Source organism: Aotus nancymaae, unplaced genomic scaffold, assembly GCF_030222135.1.
Source record: "Aotus nancymaae isolate 86718 unplaced genomic scaffold, 86718_ANA_hifiasm-v0.15.2.pri h1tg000012l, whole genome shotgun sequence".
Lineage (NCBI taxonomy): Eukaryota > Metazoa > Chordata > Mammalia > Primates > Aotidae > Aotus > Aotus nancymaae.
In genome coordinates, this window is record NW_026988423.1 from 30,285,279 (window position 1) to 30,306,129 (window position 20,851).

The following is a 20,851-nucleotide window of genomic DNA, read 5'->3' on the forward strand; positions in this document are numbered from 1 at the left end:
GGTCTGCTTCATCCAGATCTGAGTTTAAGTCCTGGATATCCTTGTTAATTTTCTGTCTTGTTGATTAGTCTAAAATTGACAGTGGGGTGTTAAAGTCTCCCATTATTATTGTGTGGGAATCTAATTCTCTTTGTAGGTCATTAAAAACTTGCTTTATGTATCTGGATACTCCCATATTGGGTGTATATATATTTAGGATAGTTAACTCTTCTTGTTGCATTGATCCCTTTACCATTATGTAATGCCCTTCTTTGTCTCTTTTGATCGTTGTTGGTTTAAAGTCTGTTTTACCAGAGGCTAGGATTTCAACCTCTGCTTCTTTTTGCTCTCTATTTGCTTAGTAAATATCCCTCTATCCCTTTCTTTTGAGCCTACATGTGTCTTTGCACATGAGATGAGTCTCCTGAATACAGCACTCCAATGGGTCTTAACTCTTTATCCAATTTGCCAGTCTGTGCCTTTTGATTGCAGCATTTGGCCCATTTACATTTAGGGTTAATATTGTTATGTGTGAATTTGATCCTGCCATTTTGATGCTGGCTGGTTGTTTTGCCCATTAGTTGATGTGGTTTCTTCATAGTATCGATGGTCTTTACAATTTGGTATGTTTTTGCAGTGGCTGATACTGGTTGTTCCTTTCCATATTTAGTGCTTCCTTCAGGAGCTCTTGTAAAGCAGGCCTGATGGTGACAAAATCTCTCAGCAATTGCTCGTCCATAAAGGATTTCATTTCTCCTTCACTTATGAAGCTTAGTTTGGCTGGACATGAAATTCTGGGTTGAAAATTTTTTTCTTTAATGATGTTGAATATTGGCCCCCACTCTCTTCTGGCTTGTAGGGTTCCTGCTAAGAGATCTGCTGTGAGTCTGATGGACTTCCCTTTGTGGGTAACCTGACCTTTCTCTCTGTCTGCCTTTAGCATTTGTTTCCTTTATTTCAACCCTGGTGAATCTGACGATTTTGTGTCTTGGGGTTGCTCTTCTCGAGGAATATCTTTGTGATGTTCTCTGTATTTCCTGAATTTGAATGTTGGTCTGCCTTGCTAGGTTGGGGAAGTTGTCCTGGATAATATCCTGAAGAGTGTTTTCCAACTTGGTTTTATTCTCCCCATCACTTTAATTACACCAATCACACATAGATTTGGTCTTTTCACATAATCCCATATTTCTTGGAGGCTTTGTTCATTTATTTTCACTCTTTTTTCTCTAATCTGCCTTCTTGCTTTATTTCATTGAGTTGATCTTTAATCTCTGATATTCTTTCTTCCACTTGATTGATTCAGCTACTGAAACTTGTGTATGCTTCATGAAGTTCTTGTGCTGAGTTTTTCAGATCCATCAAGTTGTTTATGTTCTTCTCTATGGTGATTATTTTAGTTAGCTTCATCTAATCTTTTTTCAAGGCTCTTATCTTCCTTGTATTCAGTTAGAACATGCTCCTTTAGCTCAGAGAAGTTTGTTATTATCCACCTTCTGAAGCCTGCTTCTGTCAATTTGTCAAATTCATTCTCTATCCAGTTTTGTTCCCTTCCTGGTGAGGAGTTGTGATCCCTTGGAGAAGAGGAGTTCTGGCTTTTGGCAATTTCAGCTTTTTGGCGCTGTTTTTTTCCCATCTTCATGGATTTCTCTACCTTTGGTCTTTGAAGTTGGTGACCTTTGGATGGGGTCTCTGACTGGACGTCCTTTCTGTTGATGTTGAAACCATTTCTTTCTGTTTGTTAGTTTTCCTTCTAACAGTCAGGACCCTCTGCTGCAGGTCTGCTGGAGTTTGTTGGAGGTCCACTCCAGACCCTGCTTGCCTAGGAATTACTTGTGGGGCCTGCAGAGCAGCAAAGATCTCTGCCTGTTCCTTCCTCTGGTGTCTTCGTCCCAGAAGGGTACCTGCCAGATTTCAGCCAGAGCTCTCCTGTCTGAGGTGTCTCCCAGTCAGGATACATGGGGGTCAAGGAGCCACTTGAGGAGGCTGTCTGTCCCTTGTAGGAGCTCAAGTGCTGTCCTGGAAGATCCATTGCTCCCTTCAGAGTTGCCAGGCAGGGATGTTTAAGTCTGCTGAAGCTGAACCCACAGCCCATCCTTTTCCCCGGTGCTCTGTCTCAGGAAGGTGGGGCCTCTATCATAAGTCCCTGACAGGCTGCTGCCTTTTTTCAGAGATGCCCTGCCCAGAAAGGAGGGAATCTAGTGACAGTCTGCCTTCAGAGGTCTTGCTGAGCTGCTGTGGGCTCTGCCCAGTTGCTGTGCAAACTTTCCAGTAACACAGGTGAGGTTAAAACTGCCCACCCGAGCCTCAGCAATGGCAGATACCCCTCCCCCCACCAAGTCTGAACGTCCCAGGTTGAGCTCAGATTGCTGTGCTGGCTGCAAGAATTTCAAGTCAGTGGCTCTTAGCTTGCTGGCCTTTGTAGGGGTGGTACCTGATGAGCCAGATCACTTGGCCACCTGGCTTCAGCCCCCTTTTTCAGGGAAATGAGCAGTTCTGTCTCAGTGGCATTCCTGGTGCCACTGGGGTATGAGGAAAAAAAAAAATGCTGTGGCTAAAACAGCCACCCAGTTTTGTGCTAGAAACCAGGGCACTGATGTTTTAGGCACCAGAGGGAATCTCCTGGTGTGCAGGTTGTAAAGACCATGAGAAAAGTGCAGTAGCTGAGCCAGAGTGCCAGAGTGTCTGGAAAAGTCCTAACAGCTTCCCTTGGCTAGAAGAGGTAGTTGTCCAGCCCTTTGCACTTCCCAGGTGAGGTGACACCCCACCTTGTTTCAGCTTGCCCTCCTTGGGTTGCACCCACTGTCTAACCAGTCCCAATGAGATGAACCTGGCACCTCAGTTGGAAATGCAGAGATCATTCACCTTCTGTGTCACTCTTGCTGCAAACTACAGACTGGAGCTGTTCCTATTCCGCCATCTTGGTGGAAATCTGCTTCAGGTTTTTAAAAGAAATATCAACTATTCTATTTGAGAAGAAAACTGAATCATAAATTGTCCCTTTGTTGCACTCTACAAACCATCTCTAACAGATTACTAAAGTTTGCTGATCACGTGGAGCATCTTTCATTTAGCAAACTGGTAAAATGTATGAGAAGCCACAAGAAAAGAGTTTTGTAAAACAGCAAAACTGCATTTAGAAATGTGCCAATTTTTTTTTGAAATTGAGTTTTCTTATCAGGAAAATAACTCATATCCTGAGATGTAGTTCTAGCACATGCAGAAATAAGATGTTCTTTCATTTTATCTGGCCTCACACTTCCCTTCACAAGAATGTTTTCAAGGCAATAAAACCAGGATGACCTTTGTGTCCTAGCAAGTTCAGAGATACAAATGAAATAATTTAATCCTGATTTTTCACTTATTTCTGTTGGTAACAAACTCTCAGGCACTGCTAATACTCTAATAGTTTGTTGACAACATTCAGTAGAAAAAGAAATGATTCACATCAGTTAGAAGTTCATGAAAAATAAAAATACAAATTTATTTATCAAAGTCCATGGACCCCATGAAACTAAGAGGACGCTAGACTCCATGTTGGTAAACCTTGCTCAGGAATGGAGGTAAGGAACTAACAAACATGTGATACCTGTATAAAATCGGTTCATAAATGTTGCTGAAAGAGCTGCAACTTTTTATTATTCCTTGTGACTTTTCAAATTAAGCATCATATTAACAGCATTATGGTGAATGAAGTGTGAATTTTAGTGACACTGATCCAAGCTTGAACCCCAGTTTTTCTCCTTGACATACATTCCACCACCATATTGTCATGAGAGCTCCATGAGACAATCTATGTAGAAGGGGTCAGTCTTGTGCATGGCACGTAGTAAGCACTCAATACATGTTGGTTTTGTTCCTTTTTCCATCACCTTTCTCTCCACCAGCAATTGGAGGTAGGAAGGGCTGGATGTATACTCTAGGTGTTTTCCTGGGCCCTGCAGGTAGGCACTCCACCACCAGAATTTTTTAAAGGGCCTTTATCTCCTACTCCGATCCTCATATACACTCTGAAAAACCAATGCTGCTCCTAAGAAGCCAGGAATAAAGCTGCCAAAGTCCATTCCACTAAAATAAAATAAAAGGTAGCCCTTAGAAAGACAAGTTGAAAGGACTGCTCATCTGTGATATCACCAAGATCTCAGTCACTCACCCTGGAGCCAAGAGAGCCAAGAGAGACCATGAACACAAAGACACAATGTTCTGCTTCCTCCTCCTCAGAGCAGAACAAATAGCATCTATTCAGAGTGAAGGGCCTCTAGGCATGGGGGCACATCAATTTGGGTTCTGTGTCCAATGACAGTGGCATCACAGATAGTGGTATCTTGTGCCAAGCAGAGTGCTAGGAACTTCAGAATAATAGAACCTGCTACCCATCTTCATGATGTATGTCATGGAACAACAGAATGTTAATGTTCTAAAGGGCCCTTAAAATGGTTAAAATCTGATATCACAGATAAACAATTTGCTAAAGACACAACAAGTTACCTAGTAGTCAGGCATAGCTCTCCAGACTCTCAAGAAAATGCTATTTCCATTATGCCACACTACCTCTGTTAATAGGTTCTGACACCTTCTCCTCTCTTACCCCATGTTAAATGAAGAAAGAAATTGTTTTCAAGAGAAAATGTGACTGGATGAGGTACTGTGGGAGGCTGAGAAGTAGGTCAGAGGACTCCAATATTTGGGTAGAGTTGCAAAATTCCACGATCTTAACTGGAAATAATCTGGTAGACTAGAGATTCAAAATGCAATCAGCCTTTCAGAAGACATCTGCCAAGGAGAACCTTGAAGGAAGAAGAGAAACTGCAAATCCACTGCAGTTTGACCTGGAATGTCTGTTTCTTTTGCTCTGATTTTAGTGCTGCTCTCTCCCTCTTATTTTCTTGTTTTATTTTTATAGATTCAGGGAGTACATGCACAAGCTTATTATGTGGATAGATTGTGGAATGGTAAAGTTCGGGCATCTAATGTACTCACCTGAAGAGTGAGCATTATACCCAGCAGGTAATTTTTAAATGGAGGATAAAGCAGAGAAAACAAGTGACAAATGAAATGCCCTAATAACTTGGTAAGCCCGAGCTCCAAAGGCTCAGAATCCAAAGGCTCAGAAGTTTGTCTCCTTTTTTTTGAGACAGAGTCTCATTCTTGTCGCCCAGGCTGGAGTGCAGTGGCACAATCTCAGCTCACTGCAACCTCCACCTTTCAGGTTCAAGCAATTCTCCTACCTCAGCCTTTCGAGTAGCGGGAACTACAGGTGCTTGCCACCATGCCCGGCTAATTTTTTGTATTTTTAGTAGAGATGGGGTTTCACAGCATTAGCCAAGATGGTCTCCATCTCCTGACCTTGTGATCCACCCCCCTCAGCCTCCCAAAGTGCTGGGTTCACAGGCATGAGCCACTGCACCCGGCCAAAAGTCTGTCTTCTTGATAAGCCTGGGAATGTTCTGAAAAAAATGCTATCCAGTGTTTAACACCGTGTTCTAAAATATAGCAGAGTAGATAACTAGATCCAAAGTCCTCACAACCTTATTCTCCATTCTGGAATCAATTCTTTCAAAGGAACCAATTCCCACATATCTAAGTCTGTAAGATATCTTGCTCTCTTCTTAGTCAAAGATGGACTCCACACTCTGTTCATGGCAAAGAAACATTGTAAATTTTGTCACACTTAATGTAAGATCATATTTTACCCAGTCTTCATCTGATGCCTAAAAAATAGACTCAATATGTTTCAACAATCATACTATTCCTACAACTAAAGAACATGTTGTTAAATCAGTTCAGTATGGAATATTTCTAGTATATCTAACCAAGTGCCATCAGCTGTTGGGCTGGTGGTTTAGGAGACTTAGAATGCCAGGAGTGGTCATGGTTTCCCACTTAAGATCCCCATAGTGAATCTTAACTGAGTTAGCTTTCATAAAGACAGACACCTAAATTATGAACAAAACTAGCCAGATTCAAAATATAAATTTGCTAAAGATCAAGTCATGGAATAATTCTAGAGAGGATTTCATGGCTCCACAAAGTAAACAGTCCCTGGCCTTTAAGGACAGATTTCTTTTAAGTAAAAGAGTTCTTGACTGAGAATAAAACTTTCTAGGTGGAAAGTCAAGCTTGGTCAGACTATGTATCTTTTCTTTTTTCACTCTCCGGTTTCTTACCCATAATGTGAGGGGGTAGGAGAGCTTATCTGCCTTATTTATTGCTTGCTCTCACTCAGGTAACTGTGTTGGCATGTATAATTTCTCAATAAATACTGGTTGAATGTATGAATAAATCTCAGTGAGGCATTGAAACATGGAGTTGAAACATGTGGACTCTAGAATTAAGAAGTCACACTTTGAATACCAGCACTATCACTCACTGGATATATGACCGAGGGTAAGTTTCTGGACTTCAACAAGCCTCAGTTTCCTCCTGTGTGAAATTGGATTAAGAATAATAATATCATAACTATGATGAGGATTATATGTTTTTAAAAAGGTTAACTCAATGCAAACCTCAACATTTATTAATTATCTTTATTCTCTGCCATGAGGAGGACAGCCAATGAACTTGATCTCCAAGAGGAAACCTTGTGTGACTGGCTCTCCTTAGGCATGAATAATCACTAGCCTATCATGAAGAAGAAAGTTTTCTCTCCAGAGCCTAAAGACCTGTGCTGGCAGCCCCTAGCTTCTTTTTCCTGCACAAGAGATTTCCGGGTCAGCATGAACAAACACTTCTTATTTCTCTTCCCCCTCTGCTGCCTCATTGTGGGTAAGTCCAGAACTTGAGGGGTATACTTGAGAGACAGGATCTAGGGAGCTCCAGGAAAACCATGTGTGTAGTGTGCGTCCATGCAGGGCTGAGCTTTGACCACATTTATGAGCCAGGGGAAGCCAGCCTCCAGAATACTCCTCTGCCTTCCCTGCCAATTCTTCCGTCCTTTTCAACCTCCTGCCATTCTCCTCCAGATGGGCAGGACTCTGTCCCTGCCCTTTTAACCTACACCCCCCCTCTGTCCCTTCCATTCACCATAATCCCAAACCCTGGCAAGATTTTTCTTAGGACATCCTTTTTATTTGGAAATCTATATTCCATTTGTTGAGGGAGCTGGTCAGTCTATAATGAATAATTTTGCAGTTTATTTTAGGACTGAACAATAGGTTTTGAAACCCTTTTCAGAGACTTTATATTACAAGTAATTCCATGAGAGGAAGTACTGAATGCTCTGGAATCAGACAGATTTTTTTCATGGTTTGTGGTCACGATCTCAAACTCTCTGTACCTTTGGTTGCTCATTCAAGAAATGTGGACAATGGTACGTGCTTACAAGGCTTTTGTGAGAATTAAATCAAATGCAATTTGAGAGAACATGGCCCAAATGAGATGCTCAATCATTGCTATTTTGCCTTCTCATTCAGGTGCACCAGGGAATTTTTTTTTTAATTAAACCTGTATTTTGAATAGCTCACCCCACAGAACCTCATAAAAGTGTCACTTAATGGTACTATTATTGATGATGCCTTTATGTAGATTCAGATTGAAGCTCAAAAGAACAGAATATATCGCCTAACAATACCCAAGCAACAATATACAACACAAAACAATGCCAAATGTTAGAAACCCAGTGATAGTAACAACAGCTTGGGTGAAATATTTTTAAGCACTTGCCCTCCTTATCACACCCATATCTCTAAAGCACTGCCAAGTAGGCCAGGCTAGCATTCATAGCATCATGTTTAAGCTAGAGAAATCAAAGACATCGAGGCTAAATTTTTGCTTAAAGTTATCCAGGTTATAAGGGCTGAAGTTGGAATCAGAATCCTTTTATTCATATGGTGACATTTCCTTTTTATTACTCTGAAATGAGGAGTTGACAGGAACTCCGACTGTTTACTGCCTAAATACTACAGCCAGCAGCTCTTCATCCATCCGCCCCCCGACTATCCGTTTGCCACCGCCATCTGAATATTTCCAACTCCATCCCAAGTCTCTGCTTTTGCCTGGTCTCACACCATCTCTGTGCTCTCTCCAGCAGTGACATCACTTCAGTGCATAACATGCCAACTTCGCATTCGGAAAGACCGCTGTAGAAGAGGCTTTGGTGTCTGTACTGCTCAGAAGGATGAGGCATGCATGCTCTTAAAGATATATGAGGGTAAGTTAGAGGGTTTGGGAAAGTGTTGTAAGATTCTTAGAATTCAAGGAGAGTACTTCAATAATTTCACATCTCAAGAGAAAAAACAAGTACAGAATGCCCCGCAGCACAGGTGGTAGCATAGGTCCCTGTGTGTGCAGACAGAAGATAATTTGAGTCAATGGGACAGGAGGGAAAAGTTGGGGATTCTATATTTCCAAGAACACTGAACAAACAGATTTTTTTTTGGTAATTGACACATAATAATTGTTCATGTTTATAAGTACATGTGATTTTTTTAATACAAGCCTTCAACGTGTAATGATCAGATTAGGGTAATTGGGATATCCATCAACTTGAACATTTATCATTTTTTTTGTATTGAGAACATTCCATATCTTCTCTTCTAGCGATTTTGAAATATACAATAAAGAAAATACAGTATATACACAAAATAGAATATTATTTAACCATAAAAATAAATGAAATTCTGTCCTTTGCAGAAACATAGGTGACCCTGGATGTCATTATGTTAAGTGAAATAACCCAGGCACAGAAAGACAAATATCATATGTTCTCACTCATGTATAGGAGCTAAAAAATAAGTTGATGTCATGGATGTAGAGAGTAGAATGGTGGTTACCAAAGACTAAGAAGAGTGGCAGGAGGAGGGGATGAAAAGAGGCTGGTTAATGACCAAACAGATTTTGACTTGGAAGACACTAAATCACTATTTGCTAATCTTCTAGCAAGAGAGAAAAATGAAGCAGCTACACAGAGTTGAGGATTTTCAGGGACCTCAGGCAAACAACCCCTGCAGCTGACCAGTGACCTCTGTATCTCCCCGCCCGGGTGCTTTTAGGGAGTATAAGCTGGGAAGCCATCCCTCAACCTACTCTGATGCCTGATTAAATTTTCACCAACAGAAATACTGCTGGTTTTGACTCACCTTGGAGAGCTTAAATCGAACGCTTATTTTCTGTGGTTCTTTCCGATTTTAGGCAATATTCTCCAGATATCATACATGATGTGTCAGAAATTCTGCAAAGACATAACATTTGATATCAGGAATCGGACTTACGTTCACGAATGCTGCGACTATGACAACTGCAACTTCAAACTCTAAGATATTTGCCCTCCTGAGGTCTCGCTTGGAATATCCCTAATGTTGCTCATCCTTCACACTCTGCTGGCCCTTGCTTTCCTTCTGTGTCTGTCCTAACAATACCCCGCCTGCTCCTTAACCTAATGGGACTAAACTAGTGCCATCCCTTCTGGTGCCTTGAGCTTGGCTTCTCCCTCAGTCAGAGAAAAGTGGTTTTGAACAATGGATTTCTCCTATTACTGGGTTTAATGGCATTGTCATACTCCAAGAAACCTGCCCCAAGAGCTCCTGTACAGTAAAATTTAAAGCAGGAACATTCTAGAATCTTAATTTGCTTAACTAGTTCAGGTGCACTGGAAAGCCTTCAGCTAAAAATTCACAATATTTTTATCTAAAATTCCCATGTATCGGGACAATGATTAAGCAGAAATAGCAATAAAATGGATGATGGATACTGAAGATTTTTCTCTACAGACAGCAAGTTATTTTTACCAGCAGGCAATGGCCACTTCAAACTCAGCCACTTTGATTTCATTGGCATTTACAAACTACATCTTTACACTGTTATTAGAAGATAGCAAACAAGGGACTTCCCGGCCTGTGTGACATTCACTGAGCTCTCACACAGCCACTATCACTCCTTCTGAGATGCACATTCAAGGTACGTCACAACTTTCATTTCTTCCCCTTCCTTTTCTAAACCTTCTCTCTTCCTTTCCTCCTTTGCCATTCAGCTTTACTATCACCTCCTACCTCCATCATCACCTCCCTATTGCCACACAAACTCTCCCTCTAGAAGCAGGAGGTCCTTCAAAGCTTTGCCCTATGTGTCACATGGCACTTGAGGTATATAACCAAGGATGGGTTTTCTTTCAGGATACCTCAGCTGTGGTGCAAAGAGAGACAAACATAGTCAAGATACTATCTACACTGTACAGTCTTCTTGAGACTTGGGGGCCTGGCTCAAAGAGATTTGTCTGTTGCTTGCTGCTCATCTTTAAGTAATAAACCGACTTCACAGAATTTGTTGTGTGTTGGTGTGCTCTGTCTCATTGAACTCAGACAAATAGGTAAATAGAGCATGATGGACCTAAACAGTAGCCCAAGATATAGTAGGACTCCTGCATCTGGTAATGGGCAGAGTGCTGATTCCTGCTATTCTCCACAAAGTGGAAGTCCTTGCTTGGGATTAGTAATTAGCATTGCACTTCTGTATTCATGGAATAATTGTGACTGTTCTGGAATTTATTATAAAGGAAATCACACAGAAACTATTCTCCTAAACCTGACTTCTTTTACTTGTCATAATACTTTTAATATTTTAGTTTTTATAGGTACATAGTGTACATATTTATGGGGTACATGAGATATTCTGGAAAAGACATGCAAAGCATAATAATCTCATCATGGAGAACAGGGTATCCATCCCCTCAAGCATTTATCCTTTGTGTTACAAACAATCCAATTATATTCTTTTTGTTATTTTTAAATGTACAATTAAGTTATTATTGACAGTAGTTGCCTGTTGTGTTATCAAATACTAAATATTATTCATTCTTTCTATTTTTTGTACCCAATAACCATCACGATCTCCCCTCCAGCCCTCCACTATCATTCCAAACCTCTAGTAACCACTCTTCTATATTCATGATGAATTCAATTGTTTTGATTTTTAGATCCCACAAATAAGTAAGAAAGTGTGATGTCTGTCTTTCTGTGCCTGGATTATTTCACTTAACATAATGACCTCCAGTTCCATCCATGTTGTTGCAAACGACTGGATCTCATTTTTTTATGGCTGAATAGCACTCCCTTGTACCACATTTTCTCTACCCATTTATCTATTGATGGAAACTTAGCTTGCTTCCAAATCTTGGCTATTGGGAAGAGTGCTGCAACAAAAAGTGCTGATATCTCTTCAATGTTCTGATTTTCTCCCTTTTGGGTATATATGCAGCAGTGGGATTGCTGGATCATAATATGGTAGCGCTATTTTTAGTTTCTCGAGAAACCTCTAAACTGTTCTTCATAGTGGTTGTACTAATTTACATTCCCATCGACAGTGTGTGAGGGTTCTCTTTTCTCCACATCCATGCCAGCATTTGTTATTGCCTGTCTTTTGGATATAAGCCATTTTAACTGGGATGAGGTATCTCATTGCAGATTTGATTTGCATTTCTCTGATGATCAGTGATGTTCAGAACACTTTCATATGTCTGTTTGCTATTTGCATGTCTCTTCTGAGAAATGCCTATTTAAATCTTTTGCCTATTTTTTTATTGGATTTTTAGATTTCTTCCTATAGAGTTGTTTGAGCTCTTTATATATCCTGATCATTAATCTCTTGTCAGATGGGTAGTTTGCAAATATTTTCTCCCATTCTGTGGGTTGTATCTTTACTTTGTTAATTTTTTCCTTTGCTGTGCAGAAGTTTAAACTGATGTGATCCCATTTGTCCATTTTTCCTTTGATTATCTGTGCTTAATTGGTATTGTTTAAGAAATTTTTGCCCAGAACAATGTCCTGGAGAAGTTCCTAAAAGTTTTCTTATATTCATTTCATGGTTTAAGTCTTTAATCCATTTTGATTTGGTTTGTGTATATGGTCAGAGATAGTGGTCAAGCTTCATTCTTTTGAATGTGGATATCCACTTTTTCCAGCACCATTTATTGAAGGGTCTGTCTTTTCCCCAGTGTGTGCTCTTGGCAGCTTTTTCAAAAATAAGTTTGCTGTATATGTGTGAATTTGTTTCTGAATTTCCTGTTCTGTTCCATTGGTCTGTGTGTCTGTTTTTATGCCAGTAACATGCTGTTTTGGTGACTATAGCTCTGTAGTATAATTTGAAGTCAGGTAATGTGATTCCTCTAGTTTTGTTCTTTTTGTTCAGAGTACTTTTGGATATTCTGGGTCTTCTGTGATTCCAAATAAATTTTAGTATTTTTTTTTCTATTTTGGTAAAGAATGTCATTGGTATTTTCATAAAATTGCATTAAATATGTAAATTGTTTTGGGTAGTACGGACATTTTAACAATATTGATTCTTATAATCCATGAGCATGAAATATCTTTTCATTTTTTCATGTCTTCTTCAATTTTTTCATCAATGTTTTATAGTTTGTGTTGTAGAGATATTTCACTACTTTGGTTAAGTTCATACCTAGGTATTTAACTTTTTCTAGGCTATTGTAAATTGAATTTCTTTCTTGGTTCCTTTCTCAGAATGTTTGCTATTGGCATATAGAAATGTTACTGATTTTTGTATGTTGATTTTGTATTCTACAACTTTATTTAGTTTATTTTTCCATTTTATTTTTTGGAGGAGTCTTTGGGTTTTTCCAACTATAAGATCATATCATCTACAAACAAGGACAATTTAAATTCTTCCTTTCCAATTTGGATGCCCTTTATTTTCTTCTCTTGTCTGATTGCTCTAGCTAGAAATTCCAGTACTATGCTGAATAACAGAGGTGAAAATGGGCATTCCAGATCTAAGAGGAAAGACGTTCAGTTTTTTCTTTTTGTTTTATGATACTAGCTGTGGGTCTGTCATATATGGTTTTTATTATGTTGAGGTATGTTCATTCTATACACAGTTTTTTGAGAGCTTTGAACATGAAGGGATGTTGAATTTCATTAAATGTTTTTTTAGCATCAGTTGAAAATATCATAGATTTTTTGTCCATATTCTGTTGATATGATGTATCACATTGATTGATTTGCATATGCTGAATCATCCTTGCATCCTTGGAATAAATCCCACTTGGTCATGATGAATGATTCTTTTTTTTTTTTTTTAACTGTACTTTAGGTTCTGGGGTACATGTGCAGATCATGCAGGATTGTTGCATAGGTACATATATGGCAAGGTGGTTTACCACCTTCATCCCACCATCACCTATATCTGGTATTTCTTCCCACGTTATCCCTCCCCACCCTCCCCACTCCCCACTGTCCCTCCCCTAGCCCCCCAGTTGACCTCAGTGTGTGATGCTCCCCTCCCTGTGTCCACATGTTCTCATTTTTCAACATCTACCTATGAGTGAGAACATGCAGTGTTTGGTTTTCTGTTCTTGTGTCAGTTTGCTGAGAATGGTGATTTCCAGATTCATCCATGTCCCTATGAAGGACATGAACTCATCGTTTTTATGTCTGCATAGTATTCCATGGTGTATGTGTGCCACATTTTCTTTATCCAGTCTATTGTTGATGGACATTTGGGTTGGTTCCAAGTCTTTGCTATTGTAAACAGTGCCACAATGAACATACGTGTGCATGTGTCTTTATAACAGAACAATTTATGATTCTTTGGGTATATACCCTGTAATGGGATTGCTGGGTCAAATGGTATTTCTATTTCTAGGTCCTTGAGGAAATGCCACACTGTCTTCCACAATAGTTCAACTAATTTACAGTCCCATCAACAGCGTAAAAGTGTTCCTATTTCTCCACATCCTCTCCAGCATCTGTTGTCTCCAGATTTTTTAATGATTGCCATTCTAACTGGTGTGAGACAGTATCTCAATGTGGTTTTGATTTGCATTTCTCTAATGACCAGGGATGTTGAGCATTTTTTCATGTTTGTTGGTCTCATATATGTCTTCTTTTGAAAAGAGTCTGTTCATGTCCTTCACTCACTTTTGGATGGATTTGTTTGTTTGTTTTCTTGTAAATCTGTTTTAGTTGTTTGTAGTTTCTGGATATTAGCCCTTTGTCAGATGGGTAGATTGCAAACATTTTTTCCTATTCTATTTGTTGCCAGTTCACTCTACTGATTGATTGTTTATTTTGCTCTACAGAAGCTCTGGAGTTTAATTAGATCTCATTTATCTATTTTGGCTTTTGTTGCCATTGCTTTTGGTGTTTTAGCCATGAAGTCCTTGCCTATGCCTATGTCCTGAAATTCTGGATTGAAAGCTCTTTTCTTTAAGGACGTTGAATATTGGCCCCCAATCTCTTCTGGCTTGTAGGGTTTCTGCCGAGAGATCTGCTGTGAGTCTGATAGGCTTGCTTTTGTGGGTGACCTGACCTCTCTCTCTGGCTGCCCTTAGCATTTTTTCCCTTGTTTCAACCCTAGTGACTCTGATGATTATTTGCCTTGGGCTTGTTCTTCTAGAGGAGTATCATTGTGGTGTTCTCCGTATTTCCTGTATTTGAATGTTGGCCTGCCTTGCTAGGTTGGGGAAGTTCTCCTGGATAATATCCTGAAGAGTGTTTTCCAGCTTGGATTCATTCTCCCCGTCTTCTTCCGGTACACTGATCAAGTGTAGATTAGGTCTTTTCACATAATCCCATATTTCTTGGAGGCTTTGTTCATTTCTTTTCACACTTTTTTCTCTAATCTGCCTTCTTGCTTTATTTCACTGAGTTGATCTTCAATCTCTGATATCCTTTCTTCTGCTTGATCTAGTTGGTTATTGAAACTTGTGTATGCTTCATGAAGTTCTTGTGCTGTGTTTTTCAGCTCCATCAAGTTGTTTGTGTTCTTCTCTAAGTTGGTTATTCTAGTTAGCATTTCATCTAACATTTTTTCAAGGTTTTTGGTTTCTTTGCATTGGGTTAGAGCATGTTCCTTTAATTCAGAGAAATTTGTTATTACCCACCTTCTGAAGCCTGCTTCTGTCAGTTCATCAAATTCGTTCTCCACCCTGCTTTGTTCCCTTGCTGGTGTGGAGCTGTGATCTCGTGGTTGGGGAGAGGCATTCTGGTTTTTTATGTTTTCATCCTTCTTGCGCTGGTTTCTTCTCATCTGTTGAATTTATATAGGTTTGATCTCAGGTGGCTGCTTGGGGAGACTGCCTTTCCTTTGTCTACCTGCAGAGGCACTGCTGGGCTGCCATGGATTCAGTGGAGCTGCTGCCTACTTTTCCTGCCTCTTATATTTGCTCAGGAAAATTAGGCTGGCTTCTGCAATGGCGGTTGCCCTTCCCCCACCGCTGAGCTTGTTCGTTCCTGGTTGCTCTCTAACTGATATTCTGGGTGCAAAACTCTGAAGTGAGAGTTTTTTAGCCTGCTAGGCTTTGTAGGGGGAGACCCATCCTGCCATATAGCCAGTTTCCCTGCATTCAGTTCCCCTTCTTTCTGGGGAGCCAGTAGCTTGGTCCCACCGGCTTTTTGGCTTTCTCAGCATCAGCCAGTGCTTCCACCTAGATCTATGCTGACAGCCCCGGTGCCAGCCAAAGTTGCTCTTCTGCCCTGTTTAAGTGGCTTGCTGAGGCTTTTCAGCCTGGTGAAGATTTCCTGTTCTGTGAGTTGTAGAGGGCTTGGGTGGAGTGCTGTATCCAAACCAAAGTCCTGGAGAGGTAGATTCCCCGGTCCTCCGGTCAGTTGCATGCACCACCTGGGTGGGGCAGTGCCCCACCTTGCCTCAACTTACCCTATTTGGTTTATACCCACTGTCCAACAAGACCCACAAAATGAACCTGGTACCTCGTTTGGAATTGTGGAGACTGCTCGACTTCTGCGTCTCTCTCACTGGGAGCTGCATTCCGGAGCTGCCTTTTATTTGGCCATCTTGGGACTTCCTCCGAATGGGATTTATTTTAAATCAGATGATTCAACACAGTCTCTCAAATTGGTGAGAATCCAGCTGTCAGCTTCAAAGAATGTGGCAACAGTCAGAAGCAATTGGCAGAGATGAATATGAGGAGGAAAAGATGGCCTGAATGATCCTTTTAATGTGTTGTTGGCTTAGGTTTGCTAGTATTTTGTTTGGGATTTTTGTGCCAATATCATCAGCGATATTTACCTGTAGTTTTCTTTTTTGATGTGTCTTTCTCTGGCTTTGGTATCAGGTAATACTGGGTTCATAGAATGAGTTTGAAAGCATTCCCTTCTCTTCTATTTCTCAGAATAGTTTGAGTAGAATTGACATTAGTTGTTTAAATGTTTGGTAGACTTCAGTAGTGCAACCATCAGGTCCTGGGCTATTTTTAACTGAGTGACTCTTAATTACTGTTTTGGTCTTGTTACTTTTTACTGGTCTCTTCAGGTTTTGAATTTCTTCATGGTTGAATATTTGCAGCTTGTATGTGCTTAGGAATTTATTCATTTACTCTAGATTTTTCAGTTTAATGGTATATAATTGCTCATAGTACCCACTAATAATTCTTGGAATTTCTGCAGTATCAGCCAATGGTTTTGTTTTTCTGATATGTCTTTCTCTGGTTTGGAATCAGTATAATACTGGTCTCATATAATGAGTTTGAAAGTATTCCCTCCTCCTCTATTTTTTTTGGAATAGTTTGAGTAGGATTGGTATTAGTTCTTTAAATGTTCAGTAGAATTTAGTATTGAAAATGTTGGATGTCAGGCCTTACTTTACTGGGAGACTTTTTATTATGACTTTGATCTCACTACTTATTATTCATCTGTTCAGGTTTTGGATTTCTTCTGATTCAATTTGGTTGGTTGTATGTATCTAGGAATTTGTCCATTTCTCCTAGATTTTCCAATTTATTGGCATATAGTTGCCCCTATTAGCCACTAATGATCCTTTGATTCTCTGCAGTATCAGTTCTAATGCTCTCTTTTTCATTTCCAATTTTATTTATTTGAATCTTCTCCCTTTTTTCCTAGTCTGCCTAAAGGTTTGTCAATTTTGTTTCACTTTTCAAAAAACAAACAGTCTGTTTCATGAATCTTTTGTATTTTTTAATTTTAATTTCATTTATTTCTACTCTGATCTTTATTATTTCTCTTCTTCTGCTGATTTGGTGTTTGGTTTGCTCTTGTCTTTCTAATTCTTTAAGAAACATTGTTGGAGGAAGATCCAAGATGGCCGCTTAGGAGCAGCTGAGGATTGCAGCTCCCAGTGAAAGCGCAGAGGGTGAGTGGACGCCGCATTTCCAGATGGATTTTTATTGCCAACAGACCAGGAGAATCCCAGGTGGAGGAGCCCCATGGGTCACCAGTGTGGCTGTTTTGGCCCGTGTGGCTGTTTTGCCGGCACCCCGGTGCAGCAGTCCTCTGTACAAAACACACTGGTCTGGGTCTGGCGAGTGGAGGTCCGGGAAGCCACAGTCTCCCATTCATCTGATTAAAAAAGGGAACTGAAACAGGGAGCCAGGCCAGGAGATTTCCGGGCCAAAAAAAAAAAAAAAAACCACGAATCTCAGCGCCGCTGTTTCAGCCAACTCACTGGGTCACTGCACGGGAAAGCACACAGATCCCAGCAACTTTTCAGCAGGCGAGAGAGTCGACCTTTCAACTAAAAGAAAAATGAAGGCTCTGAGGCAGGGAGCCAGGTGATCAGGCTCGGATGGTCCCACCCCCCCACAAAAAAAGAAAAAAAAACAGCAATTGGAAATGTTCTGGGTTGAGAGCTTCACAGCAAGCACAGCTGAACCTGGGACAGTCCAGCTCTGTGGGGGAGGGGCATCCGCCATTACCGAGGTACTCCACCACTACAGAGGTAGTCCACCTTTGCTGAGGCAGCCCGCCATTGCTGAGGCAACCTGCCATTACAGAGAGAGTCCCCCATTACAGAGGTGGGCCACCATTGCTGAGGCAGTTCTGACTACACCCATATAAACAGGACTGCAGGGACGTTCACACCGCAGCTGGGCAGAGCCCACAGCAGCAGAGCAAAGCCTCTGCAGGCAGACAGTGACTAGCCTGTCTCCTTGCTGGGCAGGGCAGCCCTGAAAAAAAGGCAGCAGCATAATGGAAATTCCTAAATAAAGCCCTAACTCCCTGGGACAGAGCACCTGGGGAAAAAAAAAGGGGGTGTATGAGTTCAACTGCAGCAGACTTAAACATACCTGTCTAGCAGCTCTGAATGAACAACGGAGCTCACAGCTCAGCATTTGAGCTCCTATAAAGGACAGACTGTCTCCTCAAGCAGCTCCCTGACTCCTGTATATCCAAAGAGTCACCTCATAAAGGAGAGATCAGACTGACATTTGGCGGGCATCCTTCTGGGACAAAGATAGCAGAAGAAGAAACTGGTAGCAACCCTTACTGTTCTGCAGCTGCTGCAGGTGACCCCAGGCAAGCAGGGCCTGGAGTGAACCTCAGCAGTCCTACAGCAGAGGGGCCAGACTGTTAGAAGGAAAACTAAGAAACAGAAATAACTTCATCATCAGCAAACTAGACATCCACTCAGAGACCCAATCTGAAAGTCAGCAACTACAAATACCACAGATGGATAAATCCACAAAGATGGGAAGAAACCAGCACAAAAAGGATGAAAACACCCAAAACCAGAACACCTCTCCTCCTACAAAGGATCACCACTCCTCACCAGCAAGGGAACAAGGCTGGATGGAGAATGAGTGTGATGAAATGACAGAATCAGACTTCAGAAGGTGGGTAATAAGAAACTTCTGTGAGCTAAAAGAACATGTTCTAACCCAATGCAAAGAAACCAAGAACCTTGAAAAAAGATTTGATGAAATTCTAACGAGAATGGACAACTTACAGAGGAATATAAATGAATTGATGGAGCTGAGAAACACAACATGAGAACTTCACGAAGCATGTACAAGTTTCAACAGCCGAATTGACCAAGCAGAAGAAAGGATATCAGAGGTCGAAGATCAACTCAATGAAATAAAATGAGAAGGCAAGATTAGAGAAAAAAGGGTAAAAAGGAATGAACAAAGTCTCCAAGAAATATGGGACTATGTGAAAAGACCTAATCTACCTTTGATAGGTGTACCTGAATGTGATGAAGAGAATGAATCCAAGCTGGAAAATACTCTTCAGGATATTACCCAGGAAAACTTCCCCAACCTAGCAAGGCAGGCCAATATTCAAGTCCAGGAAATACAGAGAACACCACAAAGATATTCCTCAAGAAGAGCAACCCCAAGGCACATATCATCAGATTCACCAGGGTTGAAATGAAGGAGAAAATACTAATGGCAGCCAGAGAGAAAGATCGGGTTACCCACAAAGGGAAGCCCATCAGACTCAAAGCAGATCTCTCAGCAGAAACCCTACAGGCCAGAAGAGAGTGGGGGCCAATATTCAACATCCTTAAAGAAAAGAACTTTCAACCCAGAATTTCATATCCAGCCAAACTAAGCTTCATAAGTGAAGGAAAAATAAAATCCTTTGTGAACAAGCAAGTACTCAGAGATTTCGTCACCACCAGGCCTGCCTTACAAGAGCTCCTGAAAGAGGCACTACACATAGAAAGGAACAATCAGTACCAGTCACTCCAAAAACATACCAAATAGTAAAGAGTATCAACACAATGAAGAATCTGGATCAACTGACGGGCAAAACAGCCAGCTAGCATCATAATGGCAGGATCAAATTCGCACATAACAATATTAACCCTAAATGTAAATGGACTAAATGCCCCCATCCAAAGACACAGACTGGCAAATTGGATAAAAAGCCAAAACCCATCGGTGTGCTGTATCCAGGAAACCCATCTCACATGCAAGGATACACAAAGGCTCAAAATAAAGGGAAGGAGGAAGATTTACCAAGCAAATGGAGAGCAAAAAAAAAGCAGGAGTTGCAATTCTCATCTCTGATAAAATAGACTTTAAAGCAACAAAGATCAAAAGAGACAAAGAAGGACATTACATAATGGTAAAAGGATCAATGCAACAAGAAGAGCTAACGATCCTAAATATATTCGCATCCAATACAGGAGCACCAGATATATAAGGCAAGTTCTTAATGACTTACAAAGAGACTTAGACTCCCACACAACAGTGGGAGACTTTAACACCCCATTGTCAAGATTAGACAGATCAACCAGACAGAAAATTAACAAGGATATCCAGGACTTGAACTCAGACCTGGAACAAGCAAACCTAATAGACATTTACAGAACTCTCCAGCCCAAATCCACAGAATATACATTCTTCTCAGCACCACATCACGCCTACTCTAAAATTGACCACATAATTGGAAGTAAATCACTCCTCAGCAAATGCAAAAGAATGAAAATCATAACAAACAGTCTCTCAGACCACAATGCAATCAAGTTAGAACTCAGAATTCAGAAACTAACTCAGAACCACACAGCTTCATGGAAACTGAACAACTGGCTCTTCAATGTTAACTGGATAAACAATGAAATGAAGGCAGAAATAAAGATGTTCTTTGAAACCAATGAGAATGAAGACACAACATACCAGAATCTCTGGGACACATTTAAAGCAGTCTCTAGAGGAAAACATATAGCAATAAGTGCCCACAAGAGAAGCAAGAAGAGATCTAAAATTCACACCCTATCATCAAAATTGAAAAAGCTAGAGGAGCAAGATAAAAAAAAAACTCAAAATCCAGCAGAAGACAAGAAATAACTAAGATCAGAGCAGAACTGAAGGAGATAGAGGCACAAAAAACCCTTCAAAAAATCAATAAATCCAGGAGCTGGTTTTTTGAAAAGGTCAACAAAATAGACAGACCACTAGCCAGATTAATAAAAAAGAAAAGAGAGAATAATCAAATAGATGCAATAAAAAACAATAAAGGGGATATCACCACAGATTCCACAGAAATTTAAACCATCATCAGAGATTATTACAAACAACTCTATGCACATAAACTAGTAAATCTGGAAGAAATGGATAAATTCCTGGACAGTTGCCTCCTCTCAAGCCTAAACCAGGAAGAAGTCGAAACCCTGAATAGACCAATAACAAGGTCTGAAGTTGAGGCAGCAATTAAGAGCCTAC

The 20,851-nt window shown here is 40.5% G+C and overlaps 1 protein-coding gene across 1 annotated transcript; it reads left to right on the forward strand.

Moving 5' to 3' along the window:
- Nucleotides 1-6,667: 6,667 nt before the first annotated feature.
- Nucleotides 6,668-10,232, forward strand: PATE3 (prostate and testis expressed 3). The gene is made up of 3 exons (XM_012470653.2): nucleotides 6,668-6,741; nucleotides 8,003-8,125; nucleotides 9,106-10,232. The coding sequence occupies exons 1-3, from the start codon at nucleotides 6,693-6,695 to the stop codon at nucleotides 9,228-9,230; spliced, it is 297 nt and encodes a 98-aa protein (XP_012326076.1). The 5' UTR covers nucleotides 6,668-6,692; the 3' UTR covers nucleotides 9,231-10,232.
- The last annotated feature ends 10,619 nt before the right edge of the window (nucleotides 10,233-20,851 follow it).

Coding starts and splice junctions, on each gene's coding strand:
- PATE3 (XM_012470653.2), top strand. CDS start 6,693: ATGAACAAACACTTCTTATTTCTCTTCCCCCTCTGCTGCCTCATTGTG. Junction 6,742..8,002: donor CCTCTGCTGCCTCATTGTGG/GTAAGTCCAGAA, acceptor TGCTCTCTCCAG/CAGTGACATCACTTCAGTGC. Junction 8,126..9,105: donor GCTCTTAAAGATATATGAGG/GTAAGTTAGAGG, acceptor TTCCGATTTTAG/GCAATATTCTCCAGATATCA.